Source organism: Melitaea cinxia, chromosome 3 (genome assembly GCF_905220565.1).
Source record: "Melitaea cinxia chromosome 3, ilMelCinx1.1, whole genome shotgun sequence".
In the NCBI taxonomy this organism is placed as follows: Eukaryota; Metazoa; Arthropoda; class Insecta; order Lepidoptera; family Nymphalidae; genus Melitaea; species Melitaea cinxia.
Genome location: NC_059396.1, coordinates 4,614,147 through 4,634,129, shown reverse-complemented (window position 1 = coordinate 4,634,129; position 19,983 = coordinate 4,614,147). Strand labels below are relative to the sequence as shown.

General features: G+C 31.7%; 1 protein-coding gene across 1 annotated transcript in view; it reads left to right on the top strand.

Annotated features, from left to right (window-relative positions):
* Positions 1-13,236: 13,236 nt before the first annotated feature.
* The window catches only part of LOC123669321 (homeobox protein aristaless-like), an 87,111-nt gene continuing 80,364 nt past the window's right edge, over positions 13,237-19,983 (top strand). Inside the window, exon 1 of the mRNA XM_045602930.1 lies at positions 13,237-13,444. Coding sequence (XP_045458886.1) covers positions 13,237-13,444 — 208 coding nt within the window. The remainder of the gene's footprint in view (positions 13,445-19,983) is intronic.

The following is a 19,983-nucleotide window of genomic DNA, read 5'->3' as shown; positions in this document are numbered from 1 at the left end:
CAGGAACGACGGCTTAACGTGCTCTCCGAAGCACGGTGGGGAGACCCACAAGGACTGCAGAAACACCAAGACAAACATCTGTATCGGCATTAAAAATGTTTGTCGTGTGTGGGGATCGAACCCGCAACCACCAGCGCAACAGCCACAAACCAGTGCTGTAACTGTTGCGCCAACGTGTCGAAACAGGTAGACTGTTAGATATGGATTAAGTCCGCCTTTTACTCAACGTATTTTATGTAGTTGTGTAGTAAAGCAAATAATTATTATAACTGAATAACATACACACACAGCTAAATAATAAATACCCACTTCTTTCAAGCAGTGTTGTATTCGTACTCCCCATACGATGACCAGAGCTCCTAGGCGGAATTTTGGGTAGGGTCAGCAATCGCTTACGCAGTGGTATATAAAAAAAATTAAAATAAACATGTATATCTTTTTAATAACTATTTTAGCTAAATATCATTTACAGCAACAAAGACTTAAAATTAGTTGTTTGTATCTGTGTTCGGCGCCACTCCAGGGCGGTGTCCTTTCAAACAAAACAGAAGGAGGCTGATTGCGTTCGAGTGACTTGCACCTTGTTAAAGCGTCGCCTTGAAATTATGGAAATCAACTACCATATGGCGTATAAAATTACTAAGAGTTTAGTAAGAAATTTCTCTTAAAGTTGTTGCCATTTTGTCGAAAAATTCAAAAAAAAATATCAGAAAAGTCTGCAAGTTTTTTATTTATTTATAGAAATGGCACGAGTTATGTTCTACTCATAACTACAAAAGTTATGAGTACAGATCTATATTTTTATAGTATCATGCTGCTTACCTTTAATATCTACTAGCGACCCGCTCCGGCTTCGCACGGGTATAAAATATAATTATAGCCTATGTCATTCACTGAAAAAATGATTAAAATCGATCCAGTAGTTTTGATTTATTCATTACTGCCCGTGACCCGCACGCGTTAACTTAGAGTAAAAGCCGGCCGGAACCGCCGCAAACGCTACGTACCGCGATTTTTAAATCTGTAATATCTTCGAAAATATTCATTTAAATCATTTGCTGTAAAGGGCCATATAGATCTATATTAAATAAAAAATATATTTAAGGTATTTAATTGGATAAAGATTAATGCTGTATTGGTTAAAATTGCTTCGAAAATTAGCCATTATTTGTCGTAAAAAGTAAATGACAAAAAATGTTATTGTGGGATATCCATAAGAGATAGGTATATACCATCGCGGAGTTTTCTGTAGACCATTTCAATGTGTACAATACTTAGTACATTATTTTGATAAATCTCGTAGGGTTCAGCCTGCGTTTGCAATTTAAGCAAAAAAAAAAATATTTACGACATAACATTAGAAAACTCAAAAATAACAGTATTTCTCCACTATTTAATGGATGTTATTATACATATAAACTTTCCTCTTGAATCAATCTATCTATTAAAAAGAACCGCATCAAAATCCGTTGCGTAGTTTTAAAGATTTAAGCGTACATACATGTGCAGGGATAGAGAAAGCGACTTTGTTTTATACTATGTAGTGATTTTCTTTAATTCACAGACTGATGAATCTTAAAATAACTACATAGAAATAAACAAGTGAATCCTTCATTTTTTGTGTTACATACGAGTATACATTTATGCACCATTAGAACTTAGATACATTTTATTTAACATAAGGTAACATAAGTAATAATTATGTTACAGCAAAAATTTTATAAACTTCACCGTGTAAAATAGTCATCGATTTTTACTAACATAATTGTGTTTGCTCGCAAACGAAAAAAAACCGACTTCAATTACATCGACAAGTAATACAACGTAGGTAGACGAAAAAATAGTCAAGTAAATACGCATTATCAAAGATTACTCCAAAAGTTGTAATCAGATCTCGATGAAATTTACATGTGACCACATGATAAACATCGGCTTTCGATTAGATTAAAAATCATTAAAATTGGTACACATAGTAAAAAGTTATGCGGAATTTCGAGAGTTTCCCTCGATTTCTTTGGGATCCTATCATCAGATCCTTCTCGTGAGGTTTCCTTATCATGGTACCAAACTAGGGATATCTCCTTTCCAACAAAAAAAGAATTATCAAAATCGGTTCATAAACGACAGAGTTATCCCCGAACATACAAAAAATATATATACCGTCGAATTGAGTAACCTCCTCCTTTTTTTGAAGTCGGTTAAAAATAGTCACCGATTTTTACTAACAAAAATGAATACTGCTTCATTTATTTTCCTTGTTTTGATATTATTATTGTTCACTTAAGTGCTTACTTTGTTAAAAACTATTTCCTGTTTCAATTAAAAGGGAAGTAAGTTATTTTAACGACACAGAAAGTCCTATTGTGGTAGTCACTGCAATATTTGATGTACTTCATGCATTTTTTGTAGTAAGTAAAAAATATATGAAGTATAAATAATAATATACCTAGTTATATCATACCTAGTATAATCGTAAGAGACGACTAAGGGATAACACAGTTCCACTACCACCTTGGGACTTAAAAAGCCGACCGATGGTGGGATAACCATCCAACTGCTGGCTTTCAAATATACAGACCGAAGACGAGCAACAGCGTCTGCGGTGCGACAAAGCCAGCCCTGCGGTCACCAACCCGCCTGCCCAGCGTGATGACTATAGGCAAACATGAGTTCGCGGCATTTTTGTTGCGAAGTTGGGGAGGCCTATGTCAAGCAGTGGACTGTGATAGGCTGAAGAGTAGTTTATTCGGGTCATGAACCGCCTATCTAATATAATAATCTTAAGCCAAGTCGGTCCATATTTAGCAATGTAAAATAGTAGATACCTACCTATTGGCGTTGAAAGATAAGTCGCTACCATTGCAACAGCCGTTAGATGTAAATCGTATCGGCTCTCTTCACTCTACAACAAGAGTCGGCATATCACTTACAAAGGTTTAATCTATTTATTAATATAATACATCAACCTCAATCCTCACAACAAACATCGGAAGGCAATGAGAAATCGGCATCTTTGAACCGTCACTAAACTAAATAAACGATGATACGGCATTTTCTCTTTATACGTTTCCAAATATACGCCCAGTTAAACGTCTGATAAAATGTATATAAGTTTAGGATCTCATTACTAGACTTATATACGTCATTGGTATGTAAATGACTAATATTTTTAGTCAGACTGACTAATATTTTTATCAGTATTAAAAAAAGACTTTATTTAATATTAAAGTAGAATTACCACACATAAGCGCAACATTATGGGCCATAATAATACAATTCGAATTCTTACACATTTCATTAGTCCCTTAGAAGCGACTTTTTAAAGGGCAAGCTATAAATCCAAACATTTTCTATAAACTCATCCCTTTTTGTCTTTGATAATGAGAACATTACCATACAAATAGACTTGATGACGCTATCAGGGAACACGATAACGTATTCGAATGGGATTGGAAGTCTCTACTTCATAAAGAATGTATACATTCTACATTATGATGATTACGGAATAGGGATAGGGTTCTTCGATGGCGACTCAGTTTCGGAGTCAGTTATAATTGAGGCAGGCGCCCCGCTGGCTTAGTTTCTTTGTGAGTTGGCGCCGCGCGGATAGCAACTGCAATTTATATGTGAACGCTCCAGCATTACTTTACAAATATTAGTGGAAGACTACGTGCGTGTAAGTCTTGATTTGTTCATTACCAGTAGGAAATTAGTAATATGGTACTATTACTTACTTGTGTTGAAGGATAATATCGAGTTCGCTTCCAATGATAAAAACAGAATATATCTTCACTAGTCTTCAGTTTGCGTTTACCTTTATTTAATTTTACTATAATATATTTTATCGCTTAGGCTCTATTTTATTATACGTAAAAAATAAATTAGATCTTTCAGTAAGATATTATAGTTACAAAATGAAAGATACTTTAATTATAAAATTTAGTCAAAAATAGTCGTGAAAAATCTGCTAAATAGGTTTAAAGAATTTATTCTCAAAAAGAAAATTCACTTACATGAGAACAACATAAATAATGATCTTTCACTTTATTTAGCTAATTATTTCAGAATTTTACTAAAAATTATATACTGTTCTAAAAATTTTTAAAACACGCCCAAAAGCGGGTAACGTTATTAATCTTTCCACGAATGTCCGTTTGGTATTCGAATAATGTAACCGTATGGTAATTTAAATATGTTTTAAACGTGTAAAGCGTTCATTACCTCGCTCTGAAGTGTAAAACCAGCGTGAAACCTAATGTAAATTCCATGAGTATCGTCTTACAAGTAACAAATAAACTTGGCTACTGACGAACATAAAACTGTGATTCACTTTAATATGTAATAATTCTATTATACTAATATACAAAAACGTAAAAATGGTAAGTAAAGTTGTTTACTTTAAGTTATTTGACGAAAAACTTCAATATCGACGGACTGATGGCAGATATCTTAATTTTTTTCGTACTACTAGTTCAGGAAATAAGCGTACAACCCATCTGATGGTAAACGAGTTACCGTTGCGTATAGATGTCTGCAACTCCAAAAGTATCGCAAGCGCTTTGCCGATCCTATACCCGACCTTCCTCAGGTGTGGCCACCTTACTCACAATAATAACACAGTAGCCGGTTAGTTTTACTTAAGAAAAATATATAATTTTGCATAAATAACTAAAATCAACGCAATCAGTATCGGAAGGAGCAAGTACACTACAAACACATATACGTCTCGTTAGAGAAGCAGTAACAAAAACTGTAACCAGTTAACTTCTCTAACTGGACAATTCTTCGAAAAATAAGTAGGTGATGAATAAGACCAAATGTAGAAATATCTTAAATTTCAACGGTTTTTTATAATTAATTTTGTTTCAGGAAAGTTTTTCATTCTTATTTAATACTGCAATTGACATGTATATCCGGAATACGTCAGAAGAATCATAACCGCGTTCTCTCTTAAAGAACATTTGTGGTTAAATTTTGTTAGGCATACTAAATATCCCATTTTATAAAAAAAATATATATATACATTTATACCTTAAAATTTTAATACTTTGTACCTTTAAACTTTTCAGTAACAAGACATAAGTCTCCTGTCACCAGCAGATGGCCAGCAACAGATGCATGATCATAAATAATACTCTAAAAGGATTCATTTTTTGTAAGAAGGATCGTTTAAAATTTTAAATATTACGTAGTCGATGGCGTAAAAAGGTCAGGTTATTAATTGATTATTTACACTTAAATAAAATTAATTTAAAGTTTATTATTGCATCAATAGTAATGTACGTAATAAAATAAATAATTATATTCGTAATGACAAATACGCTAATCGGTCATTAAAAACAAATAAATATTATATTATAAATGATTATTGTTTATGACAAATATGGAAATAATAATGTTAATTATGTTTATTGTTCGAAATAATATATCGTGTTATTTACGTTATTATATTGAACAAATGATCTTGTGGTTAGAACAAAACATAATTATTTTATACGTAGCTAATTTTATATAAACAAAAAACAAATTTAATATAATAATAAATAATAAACAATATCATAAATTTCATAAAGTTATCATTTTAAGAAAACATACAACTAGATATCTGCTCGCGGCTTTGCCCGCGTGGATTACATGATTATATCTGTTCCGTTTTCTTTCATTAAAATGTTGATTACATCGCTCAGTGATAACGTAGGCTTCTACTGCTGAAATAATTTTAAAATCGGTCTAATAACATTGGAGGAAATCCACTACAAGCATTCAAAAATTGAAAATTACAAATCTTATCTCTTTGTTAGTAATATTGGTATAAATTAATATTGTTATTTCTGAACAATATTTCTGCTAGAATTAAGTTCGTTACCAATTCTTCTCGGTAGTGACCGTATACCGAAACAGTACTTCACGCTATGACTCAAAAGTACGTGGAAAAGCCTGCTAGTATAAAGTATATTTTGATTCGATTTTGATGAGAGATTGGGTCAGTACTGGAATTGTTTTTGCATTAACCGTTATAGTAATCAAAGGCTATTATGTTCGTTAAAATTATATGTGTCGAGACTCTGTTGACCTATTCAATAGTTTCGAATAAAATTTATCCTGCAATAAGTTACGAATAACTTTAATATCATAAGGTTTCGCCCCAATTTTTCTCATACTCATAATACAATTTTTTAACTCACATTTGCGAATAGAAATATCTCATAAAAATAGTGCAATTCAATGGAAAATAATAATAATAATAATAATAACATATATTATAATAACAACGTTGTTAATTGTAAAAACTTATAAATGGCTTTTAGTTTTTTAATTGTATTTTTAATTTTTTATGTATAGCTGTAAGTTTTTCTGAATAAATAAAAATAAAAAAATAAAAATAAAATAAAAATATACCAAAAACTTTTATCTATTATAACTTTTATTCGTCAAATAGCGTTATCCACAAATGGTAAAACAGTTCCTATGTGTTTTCCGTTTACTTAAGTGGAACTTGACTTGAGTGGAAACTACATATATTAATAATTAATATATCCATTTATGTAATAATTATGTTTTTCTGTGTAATATTGTACTATTTTAGAACTTTTGTCTTATTTTCAAATGAATATTTGTGTACAAGTTTCTTTGTATAGTCCTAACTAATATTATTAATGCGAAAGTAGCTCTGTCTGTCTGTCTGTCTGTCGCGCTTTAACGCCAAAACCACTGAACCGATTTAAATAAAATTTGATACACAGATAGTCTAGATCCTGAGAAAGGACATAGGTAAATTTTAAATGCGAAAAAAGCGGTGTAAGAAATGGAGATATCCATTTCACTTTTTTTTACTATTTTTTTGAAATATTATTTTCTTATTTCAATATTAAGGCGTAAATAATATTATCTTTAATTAGGATACCGATTCCGCTGGAAATATTATTACTCTTCAAATAAACTGTTAGTTGAGCAAAGGAACGTGCTCTGGACACGTACAATAAATAAATAAATTAAAAAAACGAGTGGGCTTTAGACCACACGACTGAAGAAAATCTTCTTTAGCAAAAGGCCTGCACAATAGACATGTACTGTGTGTTAGATATACGAAACTGAGCTGGCTAGGAGAAAAAGAGAGAAAAAATATGTGCTCGCACTTCTCTCTCTTACTCCGTTCGCCTCGCCCGATCACACTTTTTTAACCGACATCAAAAAAAGAGGGGGTTACTCAATTCGACCGTCAAATATGTAGATACATATATTTTTTGTGATGTATGTTCGAGGATAACTTCGTCGTTTATATTTTGATAATTCTTTTTTTGTTTGAAAGGAAATACCCCAGGTGTCGTACCATGATAAGGAAACTAGGATCTGATGATGGGAGAGAAGAAAGAGAAAGAAAAGAAAGAGAAATCGAGGGAAACCCTTGAAAATCCCCACAACTTTTTACTGAGTGTACCGATTTAGATGATTTTTAATTTAATCAAAAGCCGATGTTTATCATGTGGTCACATTTAAATCTCATTGAGATCTGATTACAACTTTTGGAGTAATCTTTGATAATGCGTATTTAATTGACTATTTTTTCGTCTACCTACGTTGTATTACTTGTCGATGTAAGTGAAGTCGTCTTTTTTTCGTTTACCAGCAAACACAATTAATAACGCTCTCGTCACGCATTCACCAGCCTACTCCCCAAGTCAAGCATTCGTAACGAAGTTTTACTTCATAAATTCTATACACAGTCTATTCCTAGAAAAGATAAATTAATGCTTATGTAACATGCAACTGATATAGCCACATATCGATTCTTTAATAAATATAAATAACAAATAAATAAATATACTCTTAATACACTAAAACGCAGAGCAGAAATCGAATCCACGACGAACGGAGTAAAAAGTAATGCAAACTGCACCAGCGGGTCAGTCAGAAACATAGAAGTATACTTCGTTACTTAAAACTAAACTTTCAACACATATTACAATTTTCAATGCCTCTAAAACTATAATATTAGTTTACTATAACGTTAATTCATTATTCTTAACCTAATATACGAATAAAGTAAGCGTTTTTAATGACCCAAGCACTGTTTAAACGTCTTACATCTAAGTTATATCGTCTGGAGTAGAAGTTGGCGCCTTCGAACCTTATTAGGTGCCGGGATACTTAATACAGCCAGCCGTATATTTAGCATGCAGCTTCCCGCTGGCTTCAAGTAAACTACATATTTTACTATATACGGCGATATTAACGTTCCAATTAAATTTTCTATTAATACTAAGCATCGATAATGTCAGCCGTCGCATCGACTTTCTGATTAAATCACCATCAATTGTAATGTTTATTGCAATTAAATTATCAGAAGTATATAGTGCTTTTAAAATGCATTTTGTTTTGTATTTTTTTGTGTTATGTATATATGGTGAGGTATATTTTAATTTACAAGGTAATAAAGTATGTAGTGCACTTTGTTTTATTTATTTATCTTATTCTGTAATCAAATTATTGGAGAAAAAAACAGAAAAAAACTACAACAAATGTATTTATTAATTACAAATCAACATACGATCTACAAACATAAGCAGTAAATTAAAAAGGAATAATTATATTTGGCTGTATTAAGTTGGATGACAATTCTGAATAGAACAACGTAGCACCTTATTTTTTTTGTCCCAGGGGAAATCCCTAACTGATACCCACGGCCCGGGGGAGCCGCGGGTTATGTCCGAATCGCACGGACTAACCTAGGGTGTTCCACCTCTCGCCTGGGCCGGAACCACGGGGACGCTGAGCACTTCCACGATCCCACCGGCGTTTGCCCAAACTAGGGCCCATCGCATAAGCGACCTCCGAAAGGCTCCCTCGAACACTAATGTCACCTCCCTCCTCAGGAACAAATAAGTACATAGTATATATTTTTTTTCAATAGATTACAATTTGATTTTAAAAACGGTTAACATGCATAACATGCATATTTTTGACATTATATACCCATTTTACAATAATTTATTTTTTATACTTTATTGTACACCACAAATATATTACAAATAAAGTATAAAGATAGTTACAGACAGTGAAGTACAATGGCCGGACTTATGGCTAATTAGCCACTTCCTCCAGACAAACCATTTATATTTCTATAAATAACTAGCTGACCCGGCGAACTTCGTATCGCCTAACAGTCGATTCTTTAATTTTATTAATTTTTTTTTAGAATTTTTCTCTCCGTAAGAACCATCCTCGTACTTCAAGGAATATTTTAAAAAAAGAATTAGCGAAATCGGTTCAACCGTTCTCGAGTTTTGCGCTTAGCAACACATTCAGCGACTCATTTTTATATTATAGAAGAAGTATTGCAAATTTAATTGCAGAATATTTGTAATAATTGTTATTAATCTATTAACAAAAAAAAAATGAAATTTACACCTCAAGAAACGATATAAGGAGTGAATTATAAAAAATACAGGGAGTGAAATCGTGTGAAACAACGAAACAGCTGAGAGTGACGCTAAGATTTACGCAATACAGCAATTTTACTACAGCTATAGGACAAGGAACATATAGGTATGATAGTATACCAGCATTTATAGTATATACAGTGAGCAAAAGTGTGATCGGCCGAGGCGAACGACAGTCAAGAGGGAGATAGAAGTTAGTGAAGATAGAAAGAGAGAGAGTTACGTTAAGTTTTACTTCAGCCGTTTGGTCTAAAGTACACTCGTTTTTTTTTTTCTTTATCTTTTAAGTTGTATTCTTTTAATTAATAATAATTTGATTAATTTAACAGAATATTTTAATTTTTAGATATCACGGCAATCGTTCTTGATAAGTAAACACCTGTCGCACATTAGAGTTGACACACGCACTTTTTCATCAATAATATATTAATAACTAGCTTCTGACCGCGACTTCGTCCGCGTGTATCCGAAAAAATCTGTCATACACAATTTTTGCGATACTTTAACTGTTTACGCAGCGCATGCAGCGGAAGCTCTCAAAAGGAAAAAACCGGAAAAAATTGAAACATTTTATCATTGAATGAAAAAAAATCCCCGATATTGAAACATTCTTCGTTGGGGGCTCCTATTGATCTTAGCCTAATTATATAGCCTATAGCCTTCCTCGATAAATGGGCTATCTAACAAGGAAAGAATTTTTCAAATCGGACCAGTGCAGTAGTTCCTAAGATTAGCGCGTTCAAGCAAATAAACAAACTCATCAGTTTTATAATATTAGTATAGATAATGTGACAATGAGGTGACAATGGACTACTTCAGTTTTATTCAGGATTCAGAACTTATTTTTGACGCGTAATTAATTTATACCAAAATATCGTACAATCTGTACTTTCAAATTTCGCATTATGAATAAGTATATAAAATAATACAACATTATAATACTTCATGCATTTGAAAACAGTAAAAAGTTAGTTTTAATATCAAATATGAAATAAATTACATTAATAAGGTATTTAAATATTTAATTAATAATTATTTATAAGTTTTTCAATTAATCGATGGCCGTCAGCTCTATATAATTATAAGTGAGAACAGATTGGCAATATTATAAATCCTCTGTGCCGCAGGTTAATCTAAAATAGTTCGCTGACTAGAACGCATAGATTATAGGACGAGTAGAAATGGCTACCTTAAGAAAATTTTGTTTTGTTTAGGGTTGTAAATATAGCAATCGTCAATATTTTTATTTTTGGTCAAATATTATTATTTATTTTTATTAATATTGTGAAAACCGCTCTGGTGTAGTGGCACGTACCTATGCCGTCCGTGTATGTGACGCCTTAGGCAGAAATGGTATAAACATACAGTAATGTTTGAAAAATACCTTTGCGTAGTACAGATAAAATAAAAATTAATAAGCGCTTTATAATCGACGACCCCCAGTATAATGAAAATTCAATGTCGAGAATTCGAAAACAACAAATATAAGCGTACAGCATTTATTTGCGACCGAAGATCGGAGCTGGCCTATCAACCATTGTCTTAAGCAGACCAAGAGGTCAGGGTATTAAAATTTGATAGCAGTTTCCTCCTTCTGCAATTCCATTATGCTGCAGAAGGAAGCGGCAGAACGGGAGCGAGAACAAGATCCAAACTCGCTCCTGATTCGTCGCGGAAGGCGCGGTCGGCGACGCCGGGCCTACTTGGCCAATCTGCCGCCGTAACGCCGGACCAGTGGGCGATAGATCGGGGTATATATCGTCCTCATTGCACGGTCCTGAGGAGGGAGGCGACCTTAGTGTTCGAGGGAGCCTCTCAGGAGTTACGAATCGCGTCGAGCTTGAAAGGCAACCGCTAGCGGTATCGCGGAAGTGCAACTGTGTCCCTGTGATTCCGTCCAGGCGTGTCGAAGGAACACCCCAGAGGTTTTAGTCCGTGCGACTCGGACATACCCTCCAGCTCCCCCGGGCTGTAGGCATCCGTTAGGGATTTCCTCTGGGTAAAAAAAAAAAAAAAAGAAAAAAAAAAGGGTATTAAAATTAAAAAAAAAAAAAAAAAAAAAAAAAAAAGGGTATTAAAATTAACTATACGTCAAAATTTGTTTTAATATATATAATTAAATAGTACCTAAATCTTATTTGGTATTAATTCGGACGGATCTCGTTTAATTCTTTTGTTTCCAGTGAATCTACATAATATATAAAAGAAAATATAAGAGAAATAATAAATATTCTAATGTTTAAAAAAATAATCTCGTATAAAATACAGCTATAAATTCTAAATCTTATACTATTAAACGAGCAATTCTTATATATATAATCTGAATCTCGGAAATGGCTGTACGGGATTTCGGGGGCGATAAATCGATATAGCTAGGATTCATTTTTAGAAAATGTTGTTTTATCCCCGTTTTTGGCAATGAAAAAATTGCTACAATATCGTTAGAATACATACATTTTAAATAACCAGTTCATATTTTTTATTAATATGTCGGTAATATTGGAAAATATTATTCATATTTTATAAATATGTAACTCGTATTTAAATATGATTTCCAAAGAACACGATTTACTAAAAACACCGAGCTAAGGTCGGTCATCCAGATACTGCCTGATACCTGATAGAGTTATAATGTGAATATTGAGGAAAAACATACCAATGAAAAGTAATTAATGCAAAAAATTGTTTTAAAACACTTTAAACGATATTATAGTATCGCTTAAAGTGTTTTAAAACTGTGTGTGTATGTGTATGTGTGTGTGTTTGTAAGCTGTTGAAAATAAAATGAACTTCCTAATATTCTCAGTGTCAACCCTATCAACCCAGACCTGGGGGCTATCTTAATTTATGACTTCAAATTGTGATACACGTATTGACAACAATTATTAGCTGACTATGTACGTTTAAATCAGCACTAAGTTTAGATATCTGCACTGTAACTAAATATATCGACTACACAAATCAACTCTGTAAGTGTATAAATCCTTCTTACAATAATTATGTTTCAAATTAAAGAAACATAAAAAAAGTTGTTATACTTCATAGAAAAGTTATGATAGGTACCTAAAATATATAACAAAGTTAAAAAAAAATAAAGCTTTTGAAATGATTATTAATTAAAACAATATTAACGTCATTTGAACATAGTAGGTACCTAAAAGTTATTAGTTTGTAAATAAAATATATTTTTAGACATTAAATACGATTTAAAATGAACTAAATAAAACTGTACTTTAAAATTACAATATGTGAAGGTAATTTGACATATGTACTACTTACAATTTCTACTTAGAGAAAATAAATAACTCGCAACAAATTATTAACCACAATTACATTATATTAATAAAAACGAACAGTAAATATAATGCAAAGTAATTGACGAAATCGCGTAAGCTTTAAATGTCAATATAGGGGGCGGAGTCTTATGTTCGGAGGGCGTAGGGAGTGACGTAGAGCGGGCAGCCAGAGGAGGAAAGAGGACCAGTCGCGCTCACTACCGCGGAGTTAGCGCGCGTTGCGCTCGCGAAACGAAACCTCTGACTTAACACGCGCATACCATAACCTCATTTAACACATTAATAAAAAAAAACTGTGATAAAAAAATTTCGACACTTAGTGCAATAACTAGAAATAATAAGTTTTCTTTATAATAAGAAAATATAAAACTTTTGAAAAGGAAGGACCTGTAAGGACACAAAAATGGGATTAAAAAACGTACTCCAACTGTCAAGTGTGTGATAATGACAAGCGTGATTAAAAATAAAAAAATTCAAATTTCGAACTCTACATTTGAAATATGGACCTAACGACACGTCGTTGTGAGGATGGGCCGGGAGATTTACTTGTGAAAGGTACGGAGCAGTGCCGGGATGTCAACGGGACGGGTAGTGACGTCACAGGGGTGATAGATGTGCCGAGAAAAACTAATTCGTTCAGTATCAGGAACCTAGTCGGCGGCGAGGACTGCGATCGGCCTGCCGACGGGAATGCAAATACGAATGACGGTAAGTTCAATTTAAAAAGATTTCATTTGCCTCGTTATTTTTAAAAGAAAACAAGGTCCAAAAAGGTTTTAGTCAATTTTGCTTCAAAATAAAATATATTTTTTAATACCTTAATTGTTATGACAACATTCGGTTGTAGATTAGACAAGGGGCTATCAATGAGAGTAAGTTTACTTTATACGGTTTGAATTCGCTATTTTTTTTAAAGTAAACAAGAATCCAAAATGTTTTAGTTAAAGTTATCTCAACAATAAAATAAATTGTTCCTTGTTTGTTATTGATAACATTAATTTTCAGATTAGATAGTGATTATATTTTATTATGATTGCAAAAATATTCGATGTAAACATGTAAGTTCATCGTCAAAACAAATTCAAAATATGTTTTAAATTTTTTCATTAATAAAGAAAACATTATATATTTTGTATTTTCGTTTCTTAGTAATTTAAAAAAAAATGCGTTATTATTGTTTAAATAACTTTTTTCATTAATTATGTATGTTACATCATTACATAGTATAAAACAAAGTCACTTCCCGCTGTCTGTATGCTTAGATCTTTAAAACTATACAACGGATTTGATGCGGTTTTCTTTAGTAAATAGAGTGATTTCAGAGAAAAGTTATATAATACAATATATAATACAAAGTGTTATAATACATGTATAATATAGTAGAGGAACACTGATAATTCTTACAACCGTGTAAAGCCAGGGTGAGTCGCTAGTTAATTATATGAAAAAAGAAGGCTATTTAAACAATAATAATTTTAATATAGTTAAGATATTTGTAGGCTTTTATTGAAATTCAGGATGTATAAAAAAATAAAATGCTTAAAAAATTAAGATTGGTAAAAACATAATATGACTAAGAACACAATATTTTATATATTACTTATTAGTAAAAAATACCAGATATTTCTCAATATTAAAAGGCAATATAAGAAAGACTAGAAAAAGAAATGTAGTTTACGAAATAAGATGAAGGGACTACCAATACGACAATACATGGCCTACATTTGAAAAAATATATATAAATAATAAAAATGATAAAAAATTATTTAATTAATTATTAATTATATTATTATTAATTAATTGATTAACTATTTAAATGTGAAGTTGTGTTTATTTGTCAACTCGCGTCGTCGGTAGCGCCTCATTTGACCGTGACTACTGTACCAGTATTTCATTATTTCATTATTATTTTCTATCTTACAAAAAAAAAATTTACTGCCGAAATGTATGACTACATAAATTAAATAATTATTTTCTTTGTCATGTTTCTTATTTTCAGGACAAGGTTTATCTACAAGAAAATTTTTAATCAACCGATATATTAACGAAAAATATTGTAATATGCTGCTGTATATGAGTACTTATTCAATAAAATTATAGACACATTGTTTACTTAAATTGTAATAAGTATTAAAATTCAAATTATTGTTCCCTTTAATAGGTACTTTTGAAACGGTAATATACAATCTTTATAGATGGTAGAATTATTTTGAAAATGTTGGTAAATAATTATATGCTGGAAACTAAACGACCCTCTTGGTATCACATAACAATATTCCAGTTTTTCACTACGTATAGAAGAATAAAATAAAAAATAAAAATGCAAAATCAAATTTAATTATAATTAATTTATTGAAAACAAATATAATTTTAATTTGTAAATTGACGATTGAAACGCGCTTTTTAAGCCTACTTAAATGAACTAATTTGTGGCCGATTTTCTTAGAATACAGCCATATTGCATACAACTGACAACAAGCAATTTTTTCTAGGTTTTGTGTCCTATTGAAGTTATTAAAACGAGTAAAATATAACTTTGATAATATTCCAAATCTAACTCTACATTTAGATATATTGCACTTTTGATGATATTTTTGTAACATAACGTAATCCTGGGACAGGACTATCTACTATTCTATTTTATCGTTAAAACGCTTTGCTTATAACGAAATTATCGTTTCATACTCTACGGTCCACAATAGAGTGATAAACTGAGGTGGGGCACAGCAGCATACATCCTGCTCAAAATCTGGAGCAGCCTGACTGAGGTCACAGCAAAATAATACTGCTTTCAAGCAGTATTGTGTTCCTATCGTGAGTAAGGTGACCAGAGCTCCTGGGTGATTAGGGGTAGGGCAACGTGCTGACAATGCGACTGGTGTTGGAGGATTCTATAAGTTATGGTAATCGCTTACCATCGGGTGAACCGTACGCTTGTTGGCCGACATAGTTGGATAAAAAAAAGTGAAATCACTGTAAACATTTGTAGGGTTTTTATTTCACTATGGTTGCACATACTTACAATCCGTCTGATAAGCTGATATCATAGCATATAGACGACTATAACACCAGGAGAATCGCACGCGCGCTGCCGACCCTACCACGATAAGGAGCACTAGCTCACTCACGACGGAAACACAACACGACTTGAAACTAATATAGGTTGTGATATTTTGTAATGCCGAGGCGTGTCTCCAGTTAGGATGCTTTATATTTTGAACAAAATATTTCCTACTGTAATCTATCTCAAAAATGTGTGCAAAATATTTATCACAAAACCGCTAAAAGAATGAATAGCTCACCGCTATGATCAATGCAGTTTAAATTCTTAAAAAATTAAGTATATAACATTTTCTACATTTGTATTGGATGTTATATGTTATTTTGAAATGCAAAAGCTTAAGATACCATGTATTGTGATACTCAAACCGAGTTCGGGCAAGATAAAAATAAATTATACAAACAATTCTTATCCTTAATCTATCAGTCATAGAAAGATTAAGAATAGTCACAAACAGTTTTTTATATACAATTTTGATCCACAATACTTTCATAATTATGAACTTTGGTACAATTAAACGGAAAAAAAAATATTTATATAAATGTATATGTGTAAGTATGTGTGTATATACATAAAAAATAAAAAGAAAAAAATTATAGAAAAAATCCGTCAGCGTCGGACCACGCCCTAGTTTGACATTTTAGAGACGGTGGATGTTATTATAAAAAGTTCGTGTGCTTTAAGCCACACAACTGAAGTAATTACGAAACGTAACTCTCTCTCTTTCTATCTTCACTGACTTTATAAATAATAATAAATAAATATCTTATACACACACGGTCGTCTGTTCCTATGATAAGCAACTTAATACTTGTGTTACAGGTAACAGCTGACTGTTATAACAATTTTTTTTTTTCGATAAGCATATACGTAAATATTACATACATAAATAAATATATACGTTGCGTTGCGGAAAAGAGCCCGTGAACAACAACAACAAATAAATATATATATTACACCCACACTCAGGCGGGAATCGAACCCGAAACCCGCGGAACAGAAAGCAGGGCCACTACAATCTGCGCCAACGGGCTAGTCAAACTGACTGACTTATATCTCCCTTTCAACTTCCGTTCACCTCGCCCAATCACACTTTACGTAACGTCTCGTTACGCATTCCTCAGCTTACCCCACAACTAAAGCGTGCGTAAAAAAGTCTTACTTCAAAAAAAAAACAAACGGAATGATAAAACTGTTGAAGAGAAGCTGTAAAAATAGTTGAAAGGACTGTTATAAGGACATAAAGGGGTCACCCAGTAGTTAGTCCCGTTTCACTTGCTACATGCAGTAGAAAACTTTTTTTATTATTATTATAACATACATACACGGCCGTCTGTTTGTATGGTAAGCAACTTAATGCTTGTGTTATAATAGGCAACAGCCGGCTGATATATGTAGCTAAATACTTTACTTATTAGGGAACAACTTACGCATTTTAACAGTACGAACGCAATATAATAATATAATGATGATGTTTGACTTCATAAAATGGTATGTGTCAAATTTTTTTTTCTTTTTATTAATGCTTTTTTTTTAATATGTATTGAAATGAACTTCAAAAGCATTTTTGGACCCTTGTATTAAATTTCCTTAATTAATTAATTATAGTCAATGTGAAGCTACCACCAATTCGCTACGTACAGTTTGCTGAAAACATTCAAAAGAACTCAATAGTTACTAATTTTTATGCTGTGTGGTTACGGCAGTAAAGAATATAGCCAGCCCCTCTCATCCCGTGGGTGTTGTAAGAGGCGACTAAGAGATAACACAGTTCCACTACCACCTTGGAACTTAAAAAGCCGACCGATGGCGGGATAACCATCCAACTGCTCGCTTTGAAATACACCGGCCGAAGATGGGCAGCAGCGTCTTCGGTGCGACAAAGCCAGCCCTGCGGTCACCAACCCGCCTGCCTAGCGGTAACTATTGGCAACACGCATGAGATCACGTCATTTTTTGCACGAACTTGTGGAGGCCTATGTCCAGCAGTGGACTGCGATAGGCTGAAGTGATGATTATGACTAATTTTATAACACACTTATATTATATAATTAAAAAGTTACATTATCTAGAGATATACGGAATATATATGTAATTAATAGAATGGCAATTCTAATGAGTAAGAGCACAGAGACTGTTTATAAAATGTCAGCAGTTAAAAAAAATTATAACTATAATCCTAGATAAATACACGCGGCCGTTGTTAATAAATTAATAGCCTTTCAACGTCTTATAATTATCTATATTCTTGCAAGTAATTAATAATTTAATGACACAATAAAAACGTATGATTATTAACCCAGTAACCTCGCATATACATGTGCTATTATATCTTGAGGTCAAAATGTTGTTATTTATATTTAAAATTTGTCAAGGATGCTTCTTCATGCTCAGAGTGATTCTTCTACGTAATAACGTATAAAGTGTTTTTTTTTTCATATCTTTCTTCGAATAATATTTAACAACACATTAGTCTTTATAACATTCACTAAAAATGTTTTGCTATGGTATGTTTATTGTTACAAAACATATATTATAGTTTATACAATTTCATACACTTCTAAGTTTTTAATTTTGAACGAACCATTACGTATGCGGCTAGATTCAAATAAAAAAAATGTATATAAACAAACAACTTTTACAAAAGTTAATTTTTATAATTTAAAACGCCAATCCCTTTAATAATATCTTTACGAAACACTACATTATGACGATCCTTAAAAATATTTTACGACTAAATCTTCATGATTCAGAATAACATTGTTGTTATAAATTTTTATGGTGTATCGCCTCCATAAAATACACGTAATTACTCCATAGACGTACACAATGTTGATAGTACTAAAATAATTTGCTTTATTGCACACTGGGCACTCATTACGTGTATATAAAATTGTTATATACCTTTAAAATTACATTTAGTTGCAATTGTAATTAGTTACGATCGAACGAAGTAATAACTAACTAAAATTATCTAAATGGTTAAAAAATTTAATTGAAAATTGATAACGTAGAGTAATTTCAATAAATTATAGATAATATTCAATTTATGTATCTAATGACGTTGTATATAGTTTTCAGTTACAAATTACATATACATACATATATATCTATATACAAAAGTAATGGAAGTCTAATTATAGTGTAATTTGTCTTTATCTAAATATTCTTTTAATTAATTTTATACACCGTAGTAGATTAACGAACGTAATTAGAATAGTTATATAAGTATTTTAGTTTGATATATAAAAATTAAGAATTGTTATTAAGTAGGATAATGAAAATTTTAATTACTTAATATTGCTCTACTTTTAAAACATACCATGTCTTAGCGTACACGAGTTAACAATCACTTTAATATTAAATAAATTAATAATTAAATAAATTAACAAGCAGGAGATATTTTGTTCAAACCTTCTACAACTTTTATTTTTTATAGTTTCAGTAAATTTAACTTAATTTAATGGTGATACAGTAAAGTCGTTGAGCTTTCTCTTAGTTCGCACGTTTGTACACGCTTATATAAAGTTACTAATCGAATTAAAAAAAAATGTCGTATATAGTTTTTATAATGAATTTTGTACTAAAATTTTGAATGATTTCATATATTTGTTGAAAGCTAAAAAAACAGATTTCCAACTTTTAGTTTAACGCAAATGAAATCGAAATTAATACCATTTAGTTATTAAAACGTTCACTATTAAATAGATTAATAAAACACGCTTAAGAAAAAGTTTATTATCGCTAATATTTAGACCTTGCCATATAAATATTCACCGGTGCGTATTTGTGCTAGTTCCCAAAAGTACAAAATAAAATGCGATATTTTCTTCCCTGGAGTTCTTATTTAGAACTAGCTGACCCGGCGAATTTCGTACCACCACGTATTAACTTTGATGAATATATCGATTATATCGAATTTTCTTGCATACAAACCTTGCTCTGTAAACTACAAACACAAAAAAAAGAATCACCCTATTTAATGGAGTCATTCGGAAGTTTATATATATATATATATATATATATATATATATATATATATATATATATATATATATAGACTAGCGCTTGACTGCGATCTCACCTGATGGTAAGTGAAGATGCAGCCTAAGATAGTGCGCGCTTGCCTAGAAGATGCCTATTCACTCTTGATTTGAAGATACCCAAGTTATAATTATTTGGGAAA